Source organism: Seriola lalandi, unplaced genomic scaffold, assembly GCF_002814215.2.
Source record: "Seriola lalandi dorsalis isolate HSWRI2012SDOR001 ecotype SW California unplaced genomic scaffold, Sedor1 jcf7180002054609, whole genome shotgun sequence".
Taxonomy (NCBI): Eukaryota; Metazoa; Chordata; class Actinopteri; order Carangiformes; family Carangidae; genus Seriola; species Seriola lalandi.
In genome coordinates, this window is record NW_019525162.1 from 1,354,432 (window position 1) to 1,367,884 (window position 13,453).

General features: G+C 39.1%; 1 protein-coding gene across 1 annotated transcript; it reads left to right on the forward strand.

Moving 5' to 3' along the window:
• Window positions 1-1,484: 1,484 nt before the first annotated feature.
• On the forward strand, window positions 1,485-4,519 carry LOC111664975 (endothelin-2). Its single transcript, XM_023419809.2, has 5 exons — window positions 1,485-1,630; window positions 2,417-2,573; window positions 2,782-2,895; window positions 3,609-3,662; window positions 3,755-4,519. The coding sequence occupies exons 1-5, from the start codon at window positions 1,573-1,575 to the stop codon at window positions 3,843-3,845; spliced, it is 474 nt and encodes a 157-aa protein (XP_023275577.1). The 5' UTR covers window positions 1,485-1,572; the 3' UTR covers window positions 3,846-4,519.
• The last annotated feature ends 8,934 nt before the right edge of the window (window positions 4,520-13,453 follow it).

A 13,453-nucleotide genomic window follows, 5' to 3' on the forward strand; every position in this document is an offset into this window, starting at 1 on the left:
TAACCTCCTAAGACCCGAACTCTTGCATGGCGTGCATTTTTAATTTCTCTTTGCTATTTAGGCTGATTGGGACCTGAGAAAAATGATGTCCACATATGAGGACATTAGTTTTAAATTTCGATTACTGAGTGGCAGTATAATATCCTCATATTTGGTCACCAGGCCCTTGTTGAGAAAAAGTTAGTATTGTGGTCTAGAGAACCCAAAATGTGAGGTCCACATATGTGGACGCCAGGTCCTCGGAGGTTAAACTACAGTCGCACTATACCTCCGCCACAGCCGAACAATCCTACACACGTCTTTTGTGCTCAAGTATAGGTTTTATTTATTCATTGTTTTTAATCCTTATGCAACACAACTGTATGGTTTTATCAACTGTTGTGTGTGGAATGATGAAATCAGTATTATACAATTGATATTGCTCTTAATTGTCTCATTGCTATGTCGCAACTGCGATTATCATTGTATAATGTTATTAGTTGCATGTTAAATGAAACATTGTTGAAACCATTCCTCAACATTTTCATCCACCAGATCTGGGTCATTATCTGGATCTGCGCCAAATTGTACAAACTCATAGGCGTCAACACCATGAATATGTCTGATGTTTTACATCAAGATCCATTAATTATTTATTGATGATCCACACCAAAATTTAATGGGTTCTTACCAGGCCCATGCTGCATCCCTCCACCAAGTTTGGTGCAAATCAGTAAGGTACATTTTGCATAATCCTGCTGTAAAACAAACAAACAAACAAAAAAACAACAAACAGACACAGGTGAAAACACAACCTCCTGGTTGAGGTAAAAATGTTGATAATATGTCACAATGCATTCACAGTCATCTCTGACACAGTGTCATAGTGACAGTCCTTGTATCAGGAGCTTAAGAAGTTAATTTACTATTAAAAATGAAAAGCCTCTAGCCGTGTGATTTGCAGATCTGGGTCTGGATATCAGTGATAAAGCTTTATTTAGTTTTATATATTCATTTGTGTTTCAATGGAGAAACTGGCCTTAGGAAAACCCTATTCAAAATATCTCCATTGCATACAAGCATATCACTGCATCTCCCCTCTTATCTTGTCCCACGTGTGTTCCCACTGATCACTGTTGGGATCCATTGTCTTAGTTCTCCTCCATCACTTTTTATATTCATATCGGGCTTCATCAGCCTCCATGACTCTACTGTAGGATATTAGGTAATCCCTCAAACCTGAATTGCTAGAGGAAAGAGACAATTCCTTATTCAAAGGCAAACTGCAGACATAAATGTCACTGCTGGTGACAGTGGTGTCACGGAGAGGCTACGGATATTCCTGGAATGTGTCACAGGTTAAAACACCCTGGGGTTGTACAGTGTGGCTCTGTGGCAAGCAGCAGTGGGCGGGGCTTTTACCATGACATCATGGGAGAGAGGGAGGCGAGGAGAAGCATAAAGAGTGACAGAGCTCAGACACCTGCAGACAAACAGCAGGAGCAGCCGCAGCAGCAGCAGCACATTAAAAACACAGCTGTAATTGTACAGATAACAGTCTCTCTACAGAGTTCCATCCATCTGCGATCAGCCATGTCGACTCACACCGGCATTCTTCTTTTCATCACTCTTTGGGCTTCCATGCAGGATGGTGAGTCTATTCTTAAGATATGATCTTACAAAACAACATCTTTTTTAAAAACATTGTTTTAGAAAGATGTGCATGACTTAAGGTGTAAGTTCGTTATCCTCACACCAACCTCAGAACTTTCTTAGTTATGCAAAAAGAAAATTTCTAGAAACCCTTTAGGTGTTTGTGAGACAAATTGTAGACTGTTGCTCACATACTGTGTGTGCAATGGCATTAATCTCAGTCACTCGGTACAAAGCAATGTGGCCATCACTGTATGTTGGCATGCATGCATGTTTTAGCAAGCCCAGCAGCAAATAGGCTCCATTTATCACACAAGTGGCCTCTTTTATATTAATGTGATTTTTACTGCTGCTAAATGTTGACACACAGTTTGTAATTGATTGCTGTAATAACTCAAGTACAAGTAGTAGGAGCATGGTACAGTGTTTTCTTTTTTCTTATTTCATGCATGCTTTTTATCTAAGCTAATAGAGGAGAAATAGAGTGTTTGTTTGTTAGCCTTTTTTGACTGTCCATGACTTCAGCATGATGAAGCCAAGGAATTCATACTAGGTCATCATTCATGCTGTAAACACGTATGTTTGCACACTGTAAAAGATGAAGAGTGATGAGTTTTAGTAGAAAAGAGAAACTTGTGAAGAATAGCTGATGTGTTTTTTCATGTTTTCATAACAATCCTTTAAAAATAAAAAAGTGAAAGCGTATGGGCAGACCACTGGCCTGTTGGTTTGGCTTGGCTGGAGCTGATGTTCACTGAGTGAGTGGCTCCTTGTGTTGGACTAGGTTTGGGTCTTCCGGTGGTGGAAGAGCAGAAAGTGGATTCTGGCAATGATGTCCCAACACAAAGAATAAGAACCAAGCGCTGTGCCTGTAGCAGCCTGCTGGACTCTGAGTGTCACTACTTCTGCCACCTGGATATCATCTGGATCAATACGCCCAGGTGAGCATGAGAAAACAACAACACATGGAAAATCTGGGTCAGAATTATGTAAATCACAGGAAGACAGTCAGTACATTATAGCTCTGATCCCTGTATCTGCAGACTAAATGTGCTATCGTTATATACTATCGCTTAAATTGGATAAGAGCAAAGTCTGCATTGTGTTTATATCATGGATGTGGCACTGAGTCTCTCTGTCTCTCTGCAGTAAGACAACAATTTATGGTCTAGGCAGCATTCTGTCGCGACGCAGAAGGTCCACTGGTCGCTGCACCTGTGCCAAAGCTGACGATCAATCCTGTACCAACTTCTGCCAGCACAGGTGAGAGAACCAAAGCCCCACTGTCAAGAATCAAGTTAAAGGCCCATGGTGAGCTAAGAGATTATGTTTTCGCTTTGAGGAGGACAAGGAGTGGTTCAGTCTGAGAGAACATCTAATTTCACTGCAGTGCTATTATTAGCCTAAATGTTTTTGTTGCTGTTTTCTATAAGTCTATAAGTCCGAGGGCGTGATCATCAGAACAATACAGCCAAGGCCTGAGGGAGTAAAACAATCTAATCCCGGCGCGCAAAGTTCACAAAGCTTGTATCTGATTGGCTGTGAGGATCAAGGAGTGAAGTTTATTGGAGTCTGGAGGAACCGAAAGGCCACCTTGAGCACTCACGTTTCCATGAAATGACAAACCAATAATACCAACACCTAGAAACAGCAGAGGCAGCGTCAGGAGGCTTAATGTAGGGTTAAGGCCTCATGTTTAAACAACAACACTTATAACCTTGATAGAAGTAATAAGTGCTGATTGGATGCATTTTCTTAACATAAATCATTTAATGTACCTGTAAAGATAAGATGTTTTTTAGGTTACTGAGTGTAAAGAAGTAATTGTGTTGAATGCTTTCATGCAAGTGGGGTGATCTTTAACTAAAGCAACATCAGTAAAACATTTAAAGGGACTGCAATGTCAGGCTGACTATGTATTTCAAAGACACTTGTCATTTTTGATAACTGTACTGTTTGTTTGTGTGTGTGTGCAGCCCTGACATCAAATCTGAGAAGAGACATCAACTCAACATCCTCAGCATCCTCAGGTGAGCTTTGAATTACAAGCAAAACAACTCTCTCAGTTTCACTTACATTTTGATCATATTCCGAATGATGTGACTGACTCTTTGCCCCACAGAGCTTTGGCCAGGAGGCCCAAGACAGTTCAGGATGCAGATGGTCCACACAGAGACACATTTTCTGAGTCTCTGACGGAGATCACTCGCTAAACAATGCAAGTGTTGAAGCAGCGAGAGTGAGAGAGAGAGCGAGAGAGAGAGCAGCGAGCACCTGAACAAATGACACTCCTTTGACAGAGAGGAGGGAGAGAAAGGTCTGCTGAAAGACGTGTCCGATGCAGGAAGGCCGAAGCGCCACAAAGATGTCTGTTTGTACCTGGGTGGAAAACACAACAGGCGCATCATGGAGACCAGATGGTGGCTCAACACTGAGAGGGGCGGTTACTGTATCAGGACATGAGAAAGCTGCGCCTGTGGTCATGTTTGCCTCAAGACTGTCAGGTCGGTAAGAGGTGTACAGACAGGCCAGGCCAGCACTGACACGGAGGGATGTAACAGAAAGAGAGGGACTTGCATACTATTCGTAAATGTACAGGGATTTCTCATATACTGTACATGACATTATTTTACTCATTCTTTAAAAATGCATTTGTTTCTTTGTTTTATGGATCTGCAGATTTACTATTTTACAATTAGAAAAATTAGAAAATCACTTTTGTCATGAGACTTTGTGAATACTTAGTGAAGGAGTTTTGTAGACTTGTGGATTGTGTTCAATTATGTTAGACATCTGATTATGACTGGCAAATATGAATTACAACACCTCTGTATCAAGAATTTTACATGTGCAAAAATGCATCAATTAAATCTGAATGAAATGACAATATTTACCTGTTTGATTCTTTAGCCATCTGTCTGTGAATTAAACATTTTTGGTTGTAAAGATAAATGAATATGAAAACTAAAATGCCTTTGTCTCAACGCGTAACGTATAGCCGTCTCAGTTTGCTTTATTAAAGTGCTTTAGAAGTACTTTAAAGTGATTACTGTAAAGAAACCGTACATGAAGAATAATTTGAGGGAAAATAAATTCTCTTAGGCGGCATGTGTGATTCAGTTGTGTGACAAGCAAACACATTTCTGAGTTCAAAAGGAGGCCTGAGATGGATGAATGGTCCAGGAATTCGTGGCTCACAATAATAATAAGTTTACCTGGTATTCAAAGGCAGCACGGCCTGTGTTATCATAAGGATCTGTGGAAAGAATGCAGCGTTTTGTAACTTTGCTCAGGGGGTGAGAGAGAGGTACAAAATGCTCCATCACCCCGTGTTCCTTTCTGATTGCTTGTACTGTACATACCGTCCACACACTCACACCTGAATATGCAAGAAGGCAGACGAGGGCTGGAGCCGAAGGAAACAATCGCAACAGACGTTCTAATGAATAGTGGCAGCAAACTGACCTGCTTTTGCTGTCTGATCAAATAACTTTGATGAATGATAACAAGTGTTAATGTGGCTCCTATTTCAGCAGTAGGTTGTCCTGCTTCATTGCATTTCATTCCTGTCATACTTGTCCCTCAACATTTTTTCTGGAGATACCCCCTGCAGCCATCTTTTCCAAACACGCCTGAGCATAGTCAGATGCCCAGACTGTGCAGAAACTGACAGATACAGGTAAGTCAACAGTTACTGCATGTATAGGAGTTGCTCTGGTGAGCTCAACTTTAAAAAGATATTGGCTTAGCTCTTGGGTCAGGATAAATTCTTACACTAGAGGAAGTGCAATAGAAAAAGCTTTGTACTGTTAGTTTAAAAAAAAAGAAAAGCGTGTGAGCAGACCCTTTGAAATTCAAGCTGTCAAGTAACTGAATTAATTTCATTCAATCATACAGAGATTCACAGATGAGAATAAGTTCTGACAGTCGAAACTGTCAAGTAAATATATGGGTATATGTGAGATGATGATGGAGAATCTGATGAAGTAAAGCACTTTGTTGGAAAGTGTAAAACTGTGTAAACGTATGATTTACATTTTTATATGATTTAATTATGTGTATGACAGAAATGTCAGCTTTGTCTCTTTCAAGAGAGACTCGGATGGTTTCTCTCCAACTACTTCAGAAAATTCTGGATCTGTTTAAATTTGTTTGCATCTAATTCAGACCTTCCTTTGTGTTGTCTGTTGTTCTTATTAGAAGAACATATGTTAGGCACAGACCAAAAAAACAGTATAATGAGTAAATATTTCTTTAGACTGTTAGATAACAGTAGAATGAACTGCATAACTGGCAATAGATGGACTTTTACATGGCTGCACCACAGAGCTTTGCTTTTTTCCTGTTGAAATTCACTGTGTTTCCTGAAATCCATTGTGTTCTGCAGAGACGGCATCAGTGGTCATATGTAACCAAAGACATCTTCTCATAGATATTAGTTTTGGAGTATTTGTACTTAACTTGAGAATATCCATATCCACATGAATTAATCTGACAGCTACTGAATAGGAACTAATTATAGGGATGAATAAACCTTAACATACAAAACACATGATCAGTTATGAAGTCATGATGCATCGTTAGACAACAAAAGTTATCCAGCAAACATGTAAGTGTAAATTTATTTATTTTATGAACAATTCATAATGATTTCAGTTAGTTAAGTCAATTTCTTCCATGTTTTTTCTATTTTTATCTACTTGTTGTTTACGATCATTTTCAAATTCATGCAGTTATTCATGCTTTAATGCTTCACCTACTCCACATACTACTACCTTGTATCATGCTTAACCCTTAAACTTTTTAAAATTGAGACATTGTGGTGAAGAGATGGTCTTGAAGGTGTTATATTTACACCTTTTATGTTTCTGTCTAGATTAAACAAACGAGATACAAGGTGTAAACTGGTGGTAGTCGGATTTGTTTCCTTTGCACATGAGACTTCTCAAACTGCTGAACTATTCCTTTAAGGCTTCGTCATCTCCACTCAAGACTCGAGAAAAAAAGAGTTTGAGGCATGTTTGTCTCTGCCTGTCCCTTTCTTTCATTATCTTTAATCTTTTTAATAATGTACTTAACATTTTAAAAGGTTTGGGGGTTCTATAAAGTCCTGTTTGGGCATTATTGTTCTAATGCCATCATACAGTATTTCAGAACTTCAATACTCAAAATCACTTGTATTCTCATCCTTCTCTACAAACTTCTCTATATTCTACTCTTTACTCTTTACTACTGAACTCTCTAGGTTTTAATGTCGTCTGTATCCTACACAACAAAACAGGAAACATTTTCAACATTCATGCCAGTCCAAAGAAGGGAGACGAGAAACGGCAGGAAGCTGCAGGTCAGTCTCAGGTCATTCACCAGAATTTATATGCGGCCACTGGGGGTTGGTGATAATGTGATTCATTTTTCCTTCACTTCTACAACCCAGTTACCAAGTTGTACAGTAGCAATAAAAAACAGCATTAACTATTCTGTAAAATATCTAATAGATAAAGATGATATGAAAATCATACAAATTCTTATTAAAGATTAACTGATATGAGGTAATGACGAAATGTGACTCTTATTGTTTCAGCTGGGCTTCGAGAAACCACAGGCAGCTTCAGCGGCAGAACTCTGTCCATGGTGCTGGAACAGGACAGACCCCGGTGAACCATTTCACTGTTGCCACCACACACAAATGAAAATCACTGGGATCCAGCAAAACCTTGAGTGTTACTTCTTGTTGTCTGACTGATTGTTTTCAGAAAATCTACTGTAGTTGTTTTAATAAGCAAGGTAAATCACGTGTATCACGTGTATCTTTGGTTTCTAAATTGCAGGTATGAACTACAAACTACCCTTAATGATAAATGCTACAGAAAAAAAGTGGGAAAAACGAATGAATGAATGATACATCAAGACAGAATGATCCCAATGAATAAATGAATAAATGTCAAACTCATTGATCACAGTAAGAGCCAGCAAATAGAAATGAATAAATACAGTGAAATGACGGTGCATGTGTGAGAGTGTAGCCTATTTTCTTCCACATGTCACATAACACCGGACACAAGTCTGAAAAAACAAAAGAATCTGAAAAAAACAAAGCTTTACAGAGACATGTCATTGCTGGGAGAGTCATTGTTAATGTTATTAGTTGTATCTGTTCTCTTCCTACCACAGTAGTGGTAAAATGTCTTCTACATGTCACTGAGGACTAAATATGTGTATTAAAAGTTTTCTGTGCTGGCTTTATACGTACCTCTCTCTTTTCAGGAGCTACAGGGTTCACAGATCTCTCTCGTTACAATAAATAAACTCAATAACTCAGGAACTGTGTAACAATGGTGAGCATGACCGTTTTTTCTGCTCTATCTATTCTTTAATAAAAAATGAGTCCCATGTTATACATTATGCTTCACAGGCCTTCTAAATGAGCTATTGTGTCCACTTCAGCCAGCTCCAGCTCCAAAACAGGAAGTTCCTCTTCCTTAAACAAATAAACAAACTCTCACCTTCCCTCTTGCTCTTTTCTCCCCAATAAGTCGCCATCTCTGCCAATGTCCAGCAAACTCTCTCACCCCTTAACTCTCTTGGGGCTTGTTGTGTTGTGTATGGAAGTGTGTTGTTTGGCCCCTTTAGCAGCTTTACGTGACTCTAGACTTGATCTGAGGGGACTGAAAGTTAAAAGTTATTGTTCTAGTTGCTAGAAGGAAAAGCAAATGATCTGATAAGAAAAAAACAGTTACTGTAGAAGGAATAGGTTACATACACAGTGATGTTACTGTTTTCAAATACACCATGTCTCTCCAGTTTTGCTTATTTTAAAGTTTTAATTTCATACAAAGGATTTTATTTTATTTTATTATGCTCTGTGGAAAGTGTAAATGTTGGAAGACTCCAGTCTTTAAAATGCAAAGACTTCATCTTAGCTTGTTTTCCCACCTTCTGCCCAAAGGCAACAATAAAATGAAATGATCACAAACCAATACTATTTTAACCCTGTGGCTTTCAGCAGTTACATTAACCTGTATTTAAGGTTAATGTAATGTTTACAGATGACTTTCCTGTCTGTCTGCTGCCCTGGATCTTATCATGTGAGATATTGATATTACATACAGTACTGTACTTGACAAAATATTAAGTCACAGCTCAAACATGTCTGGGATCAGTATTGGGTTTGAGTTTTTTAAATGTATTTCATTACAGAGGACAAAATACGTACCCTTAAATGTGCACATGTGTGTGATGTATTGTGTGATTACTCACAGTGAGTAGTGTATATCAAATATGTTGGATTGATTCAACATCATCTTGCATCATCGTCTAAAGTAGACTGAAACCAGAAGTCACTCTGATGATGTTTTGTCTGGCTAAAACCCAGGTTTCTGATTACAACCTATTTAAATTGTAATTGGGATATTGGGCAAGCGTTCCAGTGCAGGTACAACATGTATCAGGTGAAAACATGCACTTTTTAAAGTTTGGTTTTAAGTTCTCGTCTACTTCTAGTATCAGTTATGCGGTTCCTAATATTAACACCTAGAGGTTTCACCTGGCAGCACTCCAGATATTATATTGTGTAACTGGAGGTCATGCATGTGAAACATGAGAGATGCATTTTTCAGTTCACATCTGGTGCTGATGTGACATATCTCATGTCTGTTTGTATATTTTTCATTGAGGGGAAGTCACCATGTCCTAATTGGCATCTGTTCCCCAAAACCCCAGTGGAGTGTGACCGAGTAATGCTCTTATGCTTTGGTATGCATAATCTCATTTATTCATATTGTGAGCACAATACAGTTGAATAGCATTGAATCCTCTAAATGACTCATATACCATACCAGCGCTGAGCCCTGTGGTATATTTAGCTTCAAATGGTCACATTACATTAGATACAACCCATACTGTTTCAACACACTCAGTAAACATTCTTTAAATGCTTTAGTGCTCATTGACTCAAAAGGCTTTTTTTGGATCACTGAGCAATTGGAATTGATCATGATTGGTAACAGCATGTTCCCACTCTTAAAATAGCCCTCTGTATCACACATCTTTTCAGCTGCACTGAGCGAAATAACTCAGCAGTTTAAATCACAAATTTAAAAAAAAAAAGTGCTGATTAAACGGTAATTCAGTAAATGAGGAACGTCAAAGCAGAGACTGGGATCTGCTGTAGAACAACCCTGATGCAGCCAGTGGTCAAATATTCCACAGCTGTTCCCCAAGAATGTGCAGTGCAGCAATAGCCCAGTGTGTGTTAGCCACCTACACACACACACACACTTGCATGCACACACATACTGTATACACATTAACATGGACACAACTGTTGCTAGTGGGAAGGGGGGAGGTGTTTTCCTAAAAGACTGTGCAGTATCATGCAAAGACAAGCGGATCTTAGAGTCAAAAACATAAACGAATTCTTACAGCAGAACAAGTGTGTGTTTTACCCTCTGCTGTGCATTGCAATGATTCTTTACCACCAAGGCACAAGATCATGTTTCTTTATGGAGGCTGAGACAGCTGCCTGTTTGTCCCATTCATGTCAACATCCAAACCGCTTCATCCATGCAGGAACAAGCCATACTGTGCAACACTGTGTGGGAACTTGCTGTTTGTCGGAGCTGACTAAAGAGGAAAGACTAAAAAGTATGGGACAAAGTGCAAAGGCTCACTTTAAGGGAGGGATAATATAACCGTTGACAGCCAAGGAACTATCACTGCAATCAAAATATATATTCAAAATAGATTGTCAGTCCCTTGAGGAAGTGTTATGAAAAGGTCTTTAGCATGCACTTGTCATCAATGTGGGGCAGTTCCAAGGAAAAGATTAAGCTTAGTCATTTATGGTCAATTTATCAATTATAATCAATTTCTGTCAGAGATACTGGCCAGGCTTTCGCAATATCAGCTGATAAGGCCTGAAGACAACATCAAAAGCTATGCCACTGAGCAAACATCACCCTCATTATTACCCTCATTTGGCATTTCTTTTGATAAGCTTTATTATCGTAGAGATACAGTACAGAACCAAGCAAAACTTTTAGACACTAAAAGGGAGGATGCTTTCAAAAAATAATGCCATGAATATCTTTTTGCCTATCAATTAATTTTCTCTGCTCTGACCACCCTTTGGCTTTAAAGCAGCAGCGGTTCTCCGTGGTACACGTGCAGTTTTCAAGGCAGGTTGTTCGAGGCATCTTGGAGAATTTGCCACAGCTCTTCTGTGGATTTAAGCTGTTTGTATCTTCTGTCTCTTCATGTGATCCCAGACAGACTCTGTGATGTCAAGATCAGGGCCCTGTGGGGGCCGGGCCATCTGTTGCAGGACTACTTGTTCTTCTCGTCGCTGAAGATAGTTGGTTGTGACTCTGGCTGATTGTTTGGGCTTTGTTATTTTTGTCATGTTGCAGAATGGATTTGAGACCAATCAGACGCCTCCCTGATGGTACTGTTTAGATAAGAATCTGATCATCTAAAGTGCCAACAACCTTTGCACAGATCTGCATTTTTCATTGCATGGGAATGATGTTGTTACTATTCCAAGTGATCTGAAATATAAGGAAATCAGCTGAATTGAACTGAACGTTGTAAGTCTGTCTTACAGGAACAAAAACATAAGCAGTTTCATTGCAGTGTCAGAAATGCTCATTCTAAGCATTTTATTCTGCTCATCTCACTTATCATATCAATCAATGTTGTATCTTTTCAGATTTGATATGTTGCAGTGTGGGCTGTTTCCTCCATTTACTATAGGATATGATAAATTGTGTCACATTATATCACAATTGTTTTTGTTTGTTTGTTTTTCTTAAAGGAATACTGAAAATGTATTTAAAAAAACAAGCTTTAATAGTCAACCATCCATGTACCATCCCAGATAGATGATACCATGGCAAATGCCAGTGCCTTATCTGATATTGTGTTGTATCTTCAGGAAATTATGCATTATAGATGTTAGATAAACTATTGAACCAGGAAGATTTCAGGTATACCTCTGTGTAGAAGCCTTTAAATGTTCCATCAGCTTCCTCAGCTGAAATTTGTTAAATCAAACGTTGACAATAATTTTAAAAAAAATGTATGGGTTCACGTTTTTCCCCAGTGGATCAAATTGTTTCTTCCTCTTAAATCTGTGATATGTAGGGCTACAAAAGATTTGTTTTGTTCATTTATTGGTGTAATAAAGTCTTTTATGATCCTGAAAATAACTTTCAGATTTTCCATTTGTACTGATAGAGACAGTTTCTTTAAGATAAAATAAAACTCATGTACGGTGTTTAATGACTGGGGGCTAAATCCTTCCTCTGAAACCAGCAAAGAAACATGCTGTACCTGCAGTTGGCCAGTAGATGGCCTCTGGCTACCATTAACTTAAACTAGAAGATGCTACAAACTGAAAAGTGTCACCCGATGACACCACCAATTCAAGACTTGCTCTGTAAATCACAGTAAGTCACTAAAACTGTGTTATGTCACAGCAATCTTATCACACACCCCATTTACATGCTTAACTTTGCACCCTGAAAAATATACCAAAAAAGTGATGACATTTCTGAAAGAATCACTAAAATAAAAAGGAAGATGAAAAAACAGGATATTTTACTTCTTCTGGAAGCATAAACTATGACTTTACACTTGCAATAAGTGAACTGACCACTGATGGCTGCTGGGGCCTGAGAAACCAGTTATTCAAGTCTATATGCAAATGGAGGTGGAAAGAAAGCAGAATAAGACAGAGAGCTAACCTTTAATCTTATTTGTGCTCTATAGGCTCATTTGCTGCAATGGAAATTTGAAATGGAAGAGTTTTGTTTCTGAAATGAAATGTGCATCATTGGAACACCGACACTCACTCTTCCAGATTCATTTCTGGCGAGTAAAACAGATTGTGGGTTTGTAGGCTTGTTTCATTTTGACACATTTGGTTGGAAAAGACAGAACCAGGTTAAAAGCAGAACAGAACAACAACAGCAACAACAACACAATTAACTCATAAAATTGAGAAACAGTCCGTTGAATATCAGATTGTTTTTTTTTTCTATGTGGAGGAGTGAAGCCTCTGTAGACTTACTGGAAATAAAGAAACTATATAGTTGTCACTTACATTTCATGTTATCTAACTCTTTAAGCTAAACTTGATCCAATTCAATCTGTGTTATAAATTTGTGAACATGTGATGCTGATAAGAGGGTAAATTATGATAGCAAGCACTACCTCTATGTGGGAGCTGTCTTTCTATTATCTTTTGTTTTCATAAATAAAGTTAAGTTAGTGAATACCACCTCAATCTCATTATCACAAGCTGGATAATATAACGGTATGCTGCTCCACCCCTCCACCCCCCTTCCCACCCCAGATCAATGCACTGCAATGCCTGGTGGGTACTGAAGTCTTCACAACACAAAGAGGAGCATGTTTGCAACGCCCACAGTGGAGATGCAGCTTCCACCGAGAACTACCGGTACCGAGATGCCCGGCTCGGAACAGTTTCCGGTAAGTGCGTAAAATGTTTGGACCGGGCGCTGGAAGAGGGGGAAAGTGAGGTGAGGAAATGACCGGGCTGCTATTTTTAAATCGCCTGTAACTAATTTCAAAGGAGGAGGCAGAGGAGGAGGAGGTGAAATCAGGAGCGAGGTAACGTGAGTGCTGAGGTCCTGTGGGAGCAAATAAGCCACAGAGTTATGGGGGAAGATCTCTCCGCAGACAATAACCGAAGTTGCGCTCCAACTTGGCCGGTACAAAACAAGCCGATATCGCTAGTAACCTACACCTTTACAATGGGGTGCTGTGCGTGAATATCTTGGTTGTCTGCGGATCCCGGGTG

Bases quoted from the DNA above. Each gene is read 5' to 3' on its own strand.
- LOC111664975 (XM_023419809.2), top strand. From the start codon at position 1,573: ATGTCGACTCACACCGGCATTCTTCTTTTCATCACTCTTTGGGCTTCC. The intron at 1,631-2,416 runs GTGAGTCTATTC...GTGTTGGACTAG, and splicing joins TTGGGCTTCCATGCAGGATG to GTTTGGGTCTTCCGGTGGTG. The intron at 2,574-2,781 runs GTGAGCATGAGA...GTCTCTCTGCAG, and splicing joins ATCTGGATCAATACGCCCAG to TAAGACAACAATTTATGGTC.